The sequence below is a fragment of the Maylandia zebra genome, linkage group LG1 (assembly GCF_041146795.1).
Source record: "Maylandia zebra isolate NMK-2024a linkage group LG1, Mzebra_GT3a, whole genome shotgun sequence".
NCBI lineage: Eukaryota > Metazoa > Chordata > Actinopteri > Cichliformes > Cichlidae > Maylandia > Maylandia zebra.
In genome coordinates, this window is record NC_135167.1 from 3780185 (window position 1) to 3793256 (window position 13072).

A 13072-nucleotide genomic window follows, 5' to 3' on the forward strand; every position below is an offset into this window, starting at 1 on the left:
GCTACCAAAAACTGAAGAGTCCCTGCCCGAAGGGCTACCAGGGATTTTGAAATTTTGAGAGCCCTGAGATAGATTATTTTTTTAAATTACTTTTGTTTCAGCAACATTAAATTTAAAAACTGTACTTTTGAGTTAAAATATATATTTATAATTTTAATAAATGACAAATTAAAAAGGCATGAACATTTTTTTTGTATCGAAAAAATATCGAACCGTGACACCAAAGTATCGAACCGAACCGTGAATTTTGTGTATCGTTGCACCCCTGTCTGGTTTTATTACTATGTGCATATTAGTATTGTACAGCACTTTGGTCTACCAGGTGTGTTTTTAAAGTGCTATATAAATAAATAAATGATGATGATGATGAACATTTAACAAATTTGATCACGTGGACATTAGTATTAAACCTGTGTTAAATTCTGAAAGCGTCTCTGCAGAAGCAAAAGGCAGATAATCTGTGTTTTTACCCCTCAGCTGTAAAAGGTTGACGGGCATCTAACTTTGGGAATGCGATAACTTGAGAACGAAGCAACGTAGGATTTTCAAATTGATGCCATAGGTGTATCTACAACGAGGCTGGGGGGCACCATTGGTCGTATTTTAAAATCTCAAGAAAGAAAACCTGGTGTCTTTCTCTGCCTGCAGTTCCTGAAGCAGATGTATGTTCTGGTTCTGGGTCTGGACGTGCTGGGAAATCCATTTGGACTGATCCGAGGTCTGTCTGAGGGGGTGGAGGCCTTCTTCTACGAGCCCTTCCAGGTAACTCATCCTGAACTACACGACGACGTAATCGACTTTTTTCTGATAGTTACCAGGAAAGATTCTGATGTCAGTCTTATTTTTGGATCATGAGCTGAGAAACTGACAGGCAGGAGAATCCAGATGAAATAAAAGTGGTTTGTGTTTGTCAGGGAGCCGTTCAGGGTCCGGAGGAGTTTGCTGAAGGTTTTGTGATCGGTGTCCGCAGCCTGTTGGGCCACACAGTCGGTAAGAAAGCCAGAGGCATGATGGATGCGCAGTGACTGATTTAATGCCAACCAGGACAGATGATGACCACTGCGATCAGTATTATTAGTGAGCTGATTCCTCGTGCAGGTGGCGCCGCAGGCATGGTTTCCAAGATCACGGGATCGGTTGGTAAAGGTCTGGCAGCCATCACTATGGATAAAGAGTACCAACAGAAGCGACGTGAGGAGATGAACCGACCACCCAAAGACTTTGGAGAAAGTCTGGCTAAAGGAGGAAAAGGACTGCTGAAGGTACAGAGTGACAGAGTTCAGAGGTTTGTGTGTCCTGATGTGAGCCCGATGCAGTTCAGTAACAGTTCTTGTTTCTGCAGGGAGTCGTGGGCGGAGTAACCGGCATCGTCACCAAACCTGTGGAGGGTACGTGCTCCTCTGCCGTGAAACCCACACTGCTGCTGCAAACACTCAGTTTGGGGGTGAAGGGAAAAAGAAGAGAGCAGAGAGACTTTGCTTGATGGAGACAGACAAAATGTTACCATGAATGTTGAACCCAGCTTTATCCAGTGTGCCCATATGTCTTCTGTAAATATATGCAAATTGGTGCAAATCTACAGCAGATACGAACTTTGAGCTTTCGCATAGTGACGTTTACTAGTTACATTTTGACCATATTCACCTGTAGAGTCTCCATCTGAAGGAAAACAGAAACATGTTCTTTGCAGCAGAGTGCAGTACACTACTGTGAGTGATGATGAAATTCAACACCCAGACTAACCTGAATTAGATTAGATCCCCTTTCTGTCAGAGAAATGCAAGAAAACCCAAAACTGCAAATGTAGACTCTGGAGCTGCAGAGGATCAGAGCAGTTACTCTGTCTTTCTCTGTAGGAGCGAAGAAGGAGGGAGCAGCGGGTTTCTTTAAGGGGATCGGTAAAGGTCTGGTGGGGGTGGTGGCTCGGCCGACAGGCGGCATCGTGGACATGGCCAGCAGCACCTTCCAGGGCATCCAGAGGTATTTGCTTCAAGCTTTCGTCCGTGTCCAGTTTTTATTTTCACTCTTCAGTCTGTCAGTGACTCTGTTTATTCGTACTTTGTCTCCAGTATTTTGCAGACTGAAGAACTTCCTGTGTTTTCTGTGTGCTTCTTAATGTGTTGTTTGTCTGCTCACTAATTTCTGCTTTTGTTTTCTGTCTCGTGTCGTTGTTGTCGGGAGTTTTGTTCATTGGTTTCTTGCTGTTTTGGTGTGTGAGTATTTCACATGAAGCATGTTAAAGCCGAACTCTTTAATCGCTGCCTGAGAGCTGAACTGTAGATCTGTTACAGAGGTTCAGGACTAGTTTTCCCCTTTTTAAATGTTTGGGTAGCATTCATTGTTGCACCAGATAAAACCTGATCAGACCTGATGAAGCAGTAGTGAGGGGGTCGAGCTTTAACCTGCAGCACTTTGACGTTTGCATGTTGACTGTTGCGGCAGATGGACGGTAAGTCGCTGCATCGTGTCAAGAGTTTAAACTGATTCATGCTCATCATGTCATCCACCATCAGTCTGCCTCTGCTGCCCCTTCCCCTTTCTTAAACCCACCAGCTCGTGGCAGCATTGTGATTCAGAAAGCCACACCCCCGAGGAGAGTCACAGGTCCTGCTTGTAAAGAGATCCGAAGTGCTTCATGCATTTACATCGTGAAAATTGAAAACATTTGTCTGCTTGGTCCTCGCAGTTTCCCTTCCGTTGTTTCCCACACGTAGACTTAACCTTAGCAGGTCACCCTGTGTCAACAACCAGCCAGTGTGGCGACTCTTTTTAGCATTTGTTCTGTCTTCGTCCCTCCACAGTCTATTTCACACCCTCATCCCTATTTTCAGGTCCCAGGTTTGAATCCACTGTCTGGGCTGTCTGCATGGGTCCTCCAGTCGTGCAGACATGCAGTTATTGGGCTTAGGGTGATTCTAAATTGCCGACCTCCCTGTGGGTTTGGCTGTCCAGCATTGCGGCAACACGATGATGGATTTAGAGTTAATCGACAGGATGAGAGGCAGCTGATCAGTTATTTATTTGTCACTCATAAAATATGTGTAGATACATTTATTGATTCATTAAGAGGCCGTGTGGACAAACCCATCTCTGCTAATCTATGGGAAACACTGTGTTCACGTCCTGCTGACGTTTCTGCAGGTATATAACCGAGGACAGATGAGTTTCTGTATACACTTACCTTAATCTCACCACTGAGTACTTTAAAGTCTGCAGTAACCTCTGTTGTCCCACCTGCCAGTGAATCTCAAAGCATCACCTGGTCTCTCCTCAGGGATTGGCTGACTGAATGGTCACATGGTTCTTCCAGCCTGAGTTTGGCACCTTGGTTCATACTGATTGTGTAAAGAAACACTAACAGCCACGGTGTTGGTTTGTTTGAGGTGACGCTCGCACTAAAAACAGCTTTGAGCTGCATCAAAGAGAAAACTGCACTGCAAAGTTCAAAGTACTGCTAAATATTTTTAAATACTAGTTGATTATTTCCATCTACATAGTACATTCTGAACATGTTAGGCGATGGTTCAGATTTAAAATATACGTGGCAGTAATTATAGATACTAGGAAGCAGGTGACAAATAATAATATCAAGTGTCTCATGAAGGTTCTGGGCCAGCGCTCTACCGGAGGGATGCAAATCATTCTTACTAAAAACATTCCCCTATTTGGATATCAACATCTGTCTTCTATATGCTCTTCTATCAGGACAGAGATATTTGGGATAAAGGTAGAACAACTCTGTGTACATCAGCAGTGACCTTTGCGTTTTGTCTTTAACTAGTCTTTTGTCCACACATTTAAGTAGAAAGAAATACTTTGAAATGCCCAAAACATTTCCCAGGAACCTTATCAACCTTCATCCTCCTCCCCCTCCTCCGTATGGAGGACACATCTGTCCTGTGACACGTCAGTCGGTTCATGATAACCTGTTGAATGTTACCGTTTCACGCTGTCACTGTAGAGGTCACCAAAGGTGAGATATCGCACCTGACGGAAGCTTCTCGCAGCATCGTGCGCATTAGAAATGAACCTGCTTCACTCTGAATGCGCTTCAGGGTTGAACTGCAACCTCGTTTCCAAAAAGGTTAGGACAAATATGAAGTTAAAGGAAAACATTTAAAATCTTTATTTGACTGAAAATGGATCAAAAAGACAACACTGAGTGTAATCAGTGGTACAAAATGACAGATAGATGCAGTAGTTTCTACAATTTAGAGAAAAAGTACTTCTTAAAGAATGAATTTAACAACATTAGAAGATCCACAGAATCCATAATTCTCTGTTCATAAACAGCCACTGGAAATATACACACAGGAGGCTCTGCTGAATAAGTGAAATAGAAAATTGTTTGGCTTCCAAAAGCACAGCAAGTGTTGGTAGAAGAATGAGTGACTCTTTACCGCCTCAAAGTCTGTGGCAGGTTTCAAATTGACCTGGTGTGCATCAGACGAGGGTGAGGTCTCTGCCCGTGCAGCAGCTCTTGGAACAATCTGGAAACAAGCCCTAGCTTTATTAATAGTGACATAATTCGTCACTACGGGGACAGAGTTAACATTAAACGCGTCCATTTAGCTTTCAAGAACTGAGAAAAATGTTTGTTTCAATATTTGATCTCTTACCTTTAAGATATTTTCAGTTAAATACAGACTTTAAATGGTTTGCAGATGACTGTTCTGTTTTGCTGTACATTTTGCACAGTGCACCAACATTTTTGGAAACGGGGTTGTAGCAGATCCAACTCTCAGGGCTCATTTTGTAGAAACGACTAGTCAGCATGCCGACTGATGATGCTTCAACTTCACTTCCACCATATGAAGTTATTAAGCTTCAGCAGGAAGGCACAGAAATGAGTCTGTTTCAGTTTCTGTAGCACTAGAATAATTTTTCAAGTGCGTCTCTGTTTTCCCGCGTGTGTTGTGATTTCAGGGCGGCCGAGGCGACAGAGGAAGTGACCAAGCTACGGCCGGTGCGTCTGATCAGGGAGGATGGGATCATCAGGCCGTATGACCTGACCGAGTCGCAGGGATTCGACCTTTTCCAGGTTCGATCGCTTTGACCGTTTTGCTCCATAACGACCCGATATTGCTTGCTGAGAGGAAGCAGGTGTGGTCTTCTGCTGTTAAAAACAAAAACAGTTCTGCCCCAAAACCAATCAGCAGATAAAAATCCAAAACAGCAGCAGCTCTGAACACACACTCCGGATATTTATGAATTAAAAACAAGCTGAGCCAAAACACACATTCACTGTGAACACAGTCTACACCCAGCAATCAGGCAGACATCAGAAAGCAGGAGAAACGAGATATGAGGAATCAGATCTCAGCTGCTGGAAAACACACCAGAAAAACTTTATTCTGGAGCTGCTAATATATTGTGTGTCTGTGCTTCTAACCCCTTTTTTTTCTTTCTTTTTTGTTTTTCTTCTTGTGTTGGTGCCACATGCAGCCTGAGGAGGAATAATCGTGTTCGTTTGGGCGGATCAACTTATCAATCAAGTGCTTTGAAAGACTATAATCCTGTCTATGACTAATAAAATGTTTATGGTTCAATTCCTCATCCTATAATATTCTATAATAGTCTATATTATTGTTATATCCACATTGATTCTGGATATTGAGATGATTCAGGTTTCTATGCATGCCAAAACTAATCTCTCTTCTCATACCTCAAACATTTCTACACTCAGCTCTCAGTTTATTACTCTTTCTACACAAAACATTTCTGCTTTTAGTTTTTTATTTCTGTTTATAAACAATAGTTTTTAAATGACCCTTTTTGTTTATAGCCATTTATTACATATTGTTTATTCAGACAAGACTAGCAGGTGGTGAAATTATTTTGCTATAAAGCTGAGATACATGTCCGTGTAGAGCTTACCGATATTTTTGTATCGTTCTGTAGCGTCAGCTTTAAATTCATTCTGAACTTGTATATGAACACTTGCTGTTTAATATTTGTGTCTTTGTGATGATGTACTCTTTGTACGACTCAGTCTGCATGACCTCTGTTGTGTCTGCACTAACGTCACCTCTGAGTGTTTGTCAGCTGAGAGCGTGTCGCTGTCTGTAAGATTTGTGTTTAATAAAAATTCTTACTCACACCTTTCTTTTTCCAAATGCAGGGCTTGGTGGGAGGGGGCGGGGCTGTCGCCTTTACTGTCAGCATGTGGTTAGAAGAGTAACGACTCACTAACACGTGCTTTCACAGAATCACGCTATCACACACTCTGGTTCCGATCCTTCTTTTGAAGTAGGTCAGATTTCTCTCAGAGGGCGTGTTTGGTTTGCGTATACGTCTTTTAGTGTGCTTGGCAACATGTTAGCATCCTCGGCCATATAGAAGTGTGTGTATAGCTCCTCTGATACGTCCACAGTTTCCTCTCTCTTCTTCTGGTGGTGGGTTTGCTTCACTGGTTAATTAGTTATGGTTTATTCCACAAAACGGGATCACTTTTCACGCTTATTAACATTTCTGCTGTTAATCGAAGCATTCGGTGTCATGCTTTCAGAATTTCCTCCATCTGGCATCTGCACAAAAAGTTTGGGGTTCTCCAAGGAGAACGGTGTTTTTAAAGGATTATTACAAATAGTCGTATAGTTGGACTGCAAGTGTTTCAGAAAGATGCTCTACTTCTCACCTCATATAAGTCTGAATAAATACTTTCCTGTGAGATTAAGGTCTCGTTTGTTGGTTTCAGGATGTCCTTAATGCAAGATTATGTTCCTTTTATGAAAAAGCAGGATATATTTTAGGACAGGTCTATCTTTGATTTGGTTAATCTTTTTTTTTTTTTTTCTGAGACAGATCCTTCCCTTCGCTATGAAGTCCTGTCGCAAATAAAAATAGATGCCAGCAACAAAAATGCCAAACCTGAACCTTCAGAATCTCCAAAACAATCAAACATGTCAGCTTGCTTCCTCCTTTTATATATAGCCGATTCTTTCATACTGTTAAATGTCCTTGTTTCAACTAGAAGTCATCCAGCAACGAGCTACACCGCATGGTAAAATCCACCTCTTGGTGCATCAGTGTGGACCCTGTATGGTTTTACTGAACGACGGGGTCACCTTATGTTCATGTATAATGTTCAGATTCAAACCGCAGGTGGTCGGTAAATAAAACCTGGGAGTCTGTTTGTGTTTCCAGCGATCAGAGATCAAACAGCTGGAGGGTGAAGTGTTCAGAGATCACTGTCTGTATCCTGGACACAGAAAGACCAACATCATCGTCACCAACAGGTAAAACCTGTTGTTATTTTATTGTGTTTTTTCGTTGCTGATTGTCAGCATGTGTCGTTGCTTACGGTGTCGTTGTTGTTTTTGTGCAGGAGGGTTTTGTGTGTTAAGGAGATAGAATTTGTGGGTCATTTCAACAAAGAGTGGGAATGTTTGTATGAGAACATCTGTCGACCGCCGGCTGTGGTGGGAAGTGAGCTGAAGATTTACAGCAAGGTACCAAAATAAACCTCTGAATAAAACTCGAATTCATCGGCCACATTTGTCTGCTGTTTGATCAGGAAGGTAACAATTAAGATTAGGTGTGAGGTCACATCCTGTAACCATGTTACATTTCAATGTCTTGTGTCTCAGGAGCAGCAGAAGCTGTCGTTTTCAAAGAGAGATGGTCAAGAGTTTGTGAGGAGCGTTCAGCTCAACGACCCTAACACTGCTCAGGTACTGTGTGTGTGTGTGTGTGGGTCTGTGAGGCTGCAGCACATTCTGACTTCAATATGGACCAAAGCTGATAGCAGCTTCCTGCTCAACTTCGTTTACAGTAGCATGTGGAGGACTACAAAGCAAGAGTAATGGCAAAGTGTGCTGTGTCAAGTTTAAAGTCAGTGTAACCATGGTAACTCATGCTGAATACATGACCTGGTTGGGACGAGGTTATATTCAGAGTCCACTTTCTGTTGTTGTTTTGTCGTAGCTGGTTTAAGTGCATTACAGACTGTTTGCTGGAGGAAAATGTTTCACATTGGTTCCCTGCAGAGCTGTAAAACCAGCAGATTTATCTGCGACAGCACATTGTTAGTGAAATTTTCATGTATCCATTTGAAGATTCTTTTTTTTTTTTACATTTAATTCTAATGTGCTGTTAAGTCTCTTTCACACTGTTTAACATGCAGCTCTTAGAACACAACACACACACATACCTGCTAAATCAGTCAATTTAGTCTCACTCTGATCTGCAGACAAACTAAAGTGATTTCCTCATCTCCTGTATCAGGCTGTGGGACAGCAAGCTTTAATATTTAAATGTATCTGGTTTAAAGTTTCAGAGCTCTCCTGTGCAGTCATAATTTTGGAGAGCGCACGCAGCCGTAACATTATTAACTTGAACTGAAAGCAGGCTAAGGAAAGCCTGAACACTGTTCATTGTAAACCTCTTGGGTCGATTATTTATCGAAGCTGCATCAAGCTACACAGTAGGTGAGAGCTAGAAGTCCGGCACAAGAGCAGCATTAGCATTCATGTCAATTTTCAAAATAAAAGACCAGGTCCAGATTAAACGCTCCACTTTTGAACAGCTTCTGGTGGGATTTCAAATTGTAAGGAGGACGGAACCAAATTCCATCAGAGACGCACAGAAAGCAGGAGACAGGAGGAGGTTTTAACTATTTATTGACGAACTCGCACTTAATGGAGTAAATAAGGACAGTTATGGTGTTTACCTAAGGCAGGTGTGACGTGTGCAGCACATAACAGTATTAATGAGCTCAGTTTGGCCCCAATAACAGCGTGAAACAAACAGTAATAATCACCAAAACAAAGACTGTTTATGTCTGCGTGAGCAAATCTGAGGCATTGCAAATTACACTGCTTCCTCTTTACGTGCTACAAACTAACCACGCTCGCCTCTGTGTTGCACATTAACCCTGCTTTCGTCTGTGTGCTACATAATAATCCTAACTCACTTCTGCATTTTGCAAAAAGTTCTGCTTACTTTGTCATGCTACAAAGTTACCACAAACCTCTCGACAACTAACCCCACTCACTGTGGGGGGTTGCTAACGTACAGGCCCTGTCCAAAAAATTTGAATATCATGGAAAAGTTTATTTATTTCCATAATTTCATTCAAAACTTTAAACTTTCATAGATTATAGATTCAGGGCCCACGACTTAAACGATTTCAAGTACTTAGTTGTTCATTTGTACATAATAAACCCACGAAAACAGGATTTCAAAAAATTAGAATACTGTGAAGACATCACCATTTACTTCTCAGTTTTTGCAGGAAAAAAAGAAAAAATTAGGATCAAATCAGTCAAAATGTGGTATTTTCAAAATGATATGTTAATCTTCAATACTTGGTTGGGAATCCCGTCGCCGGAATCACTGCTTCGATGCGCCGTGGCCTTGATGCAATCGGCCTGTGGTGTTGCCTGGCAGTTATGGAAGCCCAGGTGTTCTTGATGCTTGCTGATGGCTCTTCTTTGTTTTGTTCTGGTGGACCTCATTTTCCTCTTGATACCCCACAGATTCTCAATGGGGTTTAGGTCCGGCGAGTAGGCTGGCCAGTCAAGCACTGTGATGGCATGGCAATCAAACCAGGTTTTGGTGCTTCTGGTGGTATGTGCAGGGGCCAGGTCCTGCTGGAAGATGAAATCTGCATCTCCATACAGATCCTCAGCAGAAGGAATCATGAAGCCCTCTAAAACATTCTGGTACACTGTTGTAGTGACCTTGGATTTAAGAAAGCAGAGTTTACCAATACCTGCACCGGACATTGCACCCCAAAACATGACTGACTGTGGATATTTCACACTGGATCTCAAGCAGCATGGGTTCTGTTTCTCACCCGTCTTCCTCCAAACCCTTGGACCTTGATTCCCGAATGAAAGGCACAATTTACTTTCATCAGAAAAGAGGACCTTTGACCACTGGCCACCAGTCCAGTCCATCTTCTCCTTGGCCCAGTTGAGTCGCTTCTGACGTTGGCTCAGGTGCAGAAGTGGTTTTGAAGCTTTGACTCCTGCCTCATTCCACCCTTTCTGGATCTCTGACAGATTCTTGAATCTTCTGTCTGATAATCTGCTGAAAGCCCCCGTCATCTCTTCTGCTGGTGCATCTTCTACTGCCACATTTTGCCCTTCCTCTGGACTTTCCATTGATATGCTTGGACACAGCACTCTGTGAACAGCCAGCCTCCTTAGCTATGAACCTTTGTGGCTTACCCATCCTATGGAGGGTTCCAATGATGCTCTTCTGGCCTGTTGTCAAGTCTGAAGTCGTCCCCATATTGAACCTAACTGAGGCAATTGGGTCAAAGTGAAACAATTTAATGACACTTGGGAAAACCTGTGCAGGTGCTTTGAGTTTAGTAGATGAGTTCGTGGGTTTATTATGTACAAATAAACAACAGTACTTCAAATTATTTAAGTTGTGGGCCCTGAATCTATAATCTATGAAAGTCATGAAAGGAATTATGGAAATAAATAAACTTTTCCATGATATTCAAATTTTTTGGAAAGGGCCTGTATACTCACATTATTTGTTGAGTTGTTTTTTTGTTAATCTGAGGTGAATTTAGTGCATTTAAATAAAAATCACAGAATGGATGCCTCAGTATGGGTGAAGCGTCTGTATGGGTGGAAACCTGGGTATGAATGAAAGCCTCGGTGTGGATGTGTGTTGTTTCGTGATGTAACCCTCCCCAACCTGGTTCCTCTTGTTCCCTGCAGAAGCTGCACACCGCCATATTTGATGCTCAGATGGCACAGCGGCAGCATCGCATGGCAAGACAGAAGTCACAGCGCTTCCTGAAACTGGGCAACAAGCAGTGAGGTCACTTCCTGTCTGCAGCTGATTCACAGTAAATATTTGGAAAGCTTGCAGGAAGGTTTCTGTTGCTTTAAGAAATGTAAACGGATTTATGCCGGCACATACATGTGTTCAGTTAAAATGTCCAGTCAGACATTTAGGTTTTTTTCATCATGCTAACATGCTAACAGTGGGAAGCTCTTACTTATCAAATGAAAGAATTATGGGATTGTAGTTTTCTTTTTTGTTGCTTGACACAAAAAAGCTGGACACAGCTGCTGTGATGTCACACGTTGGTTTCTGTAGTTCCGGTTTGAAGCTCAGCTTTGTGTTTCTGAAGAGTAAGAAAGTTGACCTGTGAAACTATTGAATGAGAACAGTGAAGGAAGAAATGAAGTCACAATATTATGAGAAATATTTAATTCCATCCAAATATCTATATCTATATATGCTGGTTGGTTATTTTGTTTTATTACCTTAATTTGTATTTAATTGTTTTTAGTTTAAGTTGTGTTTTGTTTGGGGGGAGGTGTCATTGGCTAGCTGCAACACTTCACGCCCATGATGAATCCATAAAAACACATTGCACTAAAAGACTATTTGATCTAATTGCTAATATGAATGCTGTTGTTCATGTCCAGTTAAATAAACACAAAGATCTCATCAGTTTATCATGAAATAATCCCACTGTTTTAAACATACAGTCAATGTTAACTATTCCAGTTTGACCTGCAGATCTTTGTCTGTTTAAACAGCGCAATGAAACGTGTTTTTTCCTCAAAGACCAGATGAATGTGTTTACATCGTTTCAGACCTGCTGAGTGAAACGAGGAAATCGTTTCACTTTATTTTTATTGGTTTTTTTTGCTGTAACCAAAAGTCTGTATTTGTCTCTGTGCTGATGTTGGGCAGAAGGAGCTCTTTTCTATTGGAAAGGAAAACAAAATACACTGACCTGTAACCTGAACAATTTTCTATAAAGATGACATTGACCTACTTCTGGTGGATATTGTTGTTTTTTGGGGGGATTTTTATGAGTGAGAAATCAGCGATATCACAGCAGCTTCTGGGATGTAATGACAGCTGTCAAATTTTATTTGACATCAGATTAAAGTTCACTATATACTTTAAGTTCACTATTGTCAGAGTAAAAGACTGACCTCCTTCTATTGCTTCACAAGAGTTCAGATCTAACTTATCAACTCAATAAATAACACTGAAAAAATATGATAATTGCATTCTTCATTATTTAACCTGGTGTTCTTATTAACAGTCGTAACAATGGGGCAAGATGTAAAAGGATACTAAAAGTTAAAATAACACCAGCACCAATCCAAAATCATCTGGACACACCTGCAGATTACATGCTGCCCCCTGGTGGTGAAAGCTTTGGTTAAAATTACAAGGAGGTCATAAAAGAGAAGTACTATTTTCATTATCAAAATATTTCATCAAATCTGAGAGAATGAGTCCTAACTTGGTGCATCACAGACTGAGATTCAAATATTAGTCTGTGACCTGTAAAGAATTACAAACAAAAGCAAGATTTAATCCTAAAGCAAAAACTAATCTGCACTCAGCTTCCCAATGAGATTAGCGGTCCGTCAATTTTCTTTTGCCAATCCAGGGTTCAGGGTCGTCATGAAGCAGGCATGGAGGAGTGCATGGCTCAAGGAGGACCACCGGAGGGGCATCCGTGCCACCCTCCTGGGAAGAGCTGAGGAGAGCCCCAGACGAGGGGTCACCCAGCAGCCACGGAGCAGAAGCCAGAGGGGGAATGCCTCCCCTGCACCCTGGTGACACACCCGCACCCCAAGGCCCTACTTGTGTGGGTGGGTGTGTTGGAGCGGGAAGAGGGAGGCAGCCGGGGATGGGGAGGAAAAGAAGGAGATGCCCCTCCCTGGGGCCAGCTCTTCCGCTGACCCCAGTAGGCACCCCCGTCCTTCGGCACCCACCAAGGCAAGGAAGCCCAGGCCCATCCAGACCGGGGCCTACAGCAGCAGGACCACCCAGCCCGACAGGACCTGGGGGAGCCCACCCGACGCCACTGCTGCACACAGCCACGAGGAGAACACTCTCTAAGAGCAACCAGAGCCACTAACCAGGTTATGACCGCAACCCCTGGGTTAAGCCCTCCAGGGATAACGTCCCTAGGGATTCTCCAGACGCCCTAAGCGTCAAGGTTGATGTGGGACACCTCCACAACAACCACAATGGCGAAGGCGGGACCAAACCACGACCCCCCCACCCCCGCTAAGTGATGTAGCCGATCAAAGGAGCCCAGAGGGATTGATGTAATGTGGTGGCAGAG

The 13072-nt window shown here is 42.6% G+C and overlaps 1 protein-coding gene across 10 annotated transcripts in view; it reads left to right on the top strand.

Annotated features, from left to right (window-relative positions):
* vps13c (vacuolar protein sorting 13 homolog C) overlaps nucleotides 1–11758 on the top strand; it is a 53123-nt gene extending 41365 nt beyond the window's left edge. For 8 of the 10 annotated variants that reach the window (XM_076887716.1, XM_076887762.1, XM_076887742.1 and 5 more), the window contains 10 exons: nucleotides 649–762; nucleotides 915–990; nucleotides 1099–1262; nucleotides 1343–1388; nucleotides 1857–1980; nucleotides 4927–5041; nucleotides 7147–7238; nucleotides 7328–7451; nucleotides 7590–7673; nucleotides 10683–11758. In XM_076887716.1, coding sequence (XP_076743831.1) covers nucleotides 649–762; nucleotides 915–990; nucleotides 1099–1262; nucleotides 1343–1388; nucleotides 1857–1980; nucleotides 4927–5041; nucleotides 7147–7238; nucleotides 7328–7451; nucleotides 7590–7673; nucleotides 10683–10784 — 1041 coding nt within the window. In that variant the 3' untranslated portion in view covers nucleotides 10785–11758. Of the gene's footprint in view, nucleotides 1–648; nucleotides 763–914; nucleotides 991–1098; nucleotides 1263–1342; nucleotides 1389–1856; nucleotides 1981–4926; nucleotides 5042–5445; nucleotides 6671–7146; nucleotides 7239–7327; nucleotides 7452–7589; nucleotides 7674–10682 lie in introns of those variants that run through there. The other 2 variants (XM_076887873.1, XM_076887879.1) reach the window with 2 other exon arrangements.
* The last annotated feature ends 1314 nt before the right edge of the window (nucleotides 11759–13072 follow it).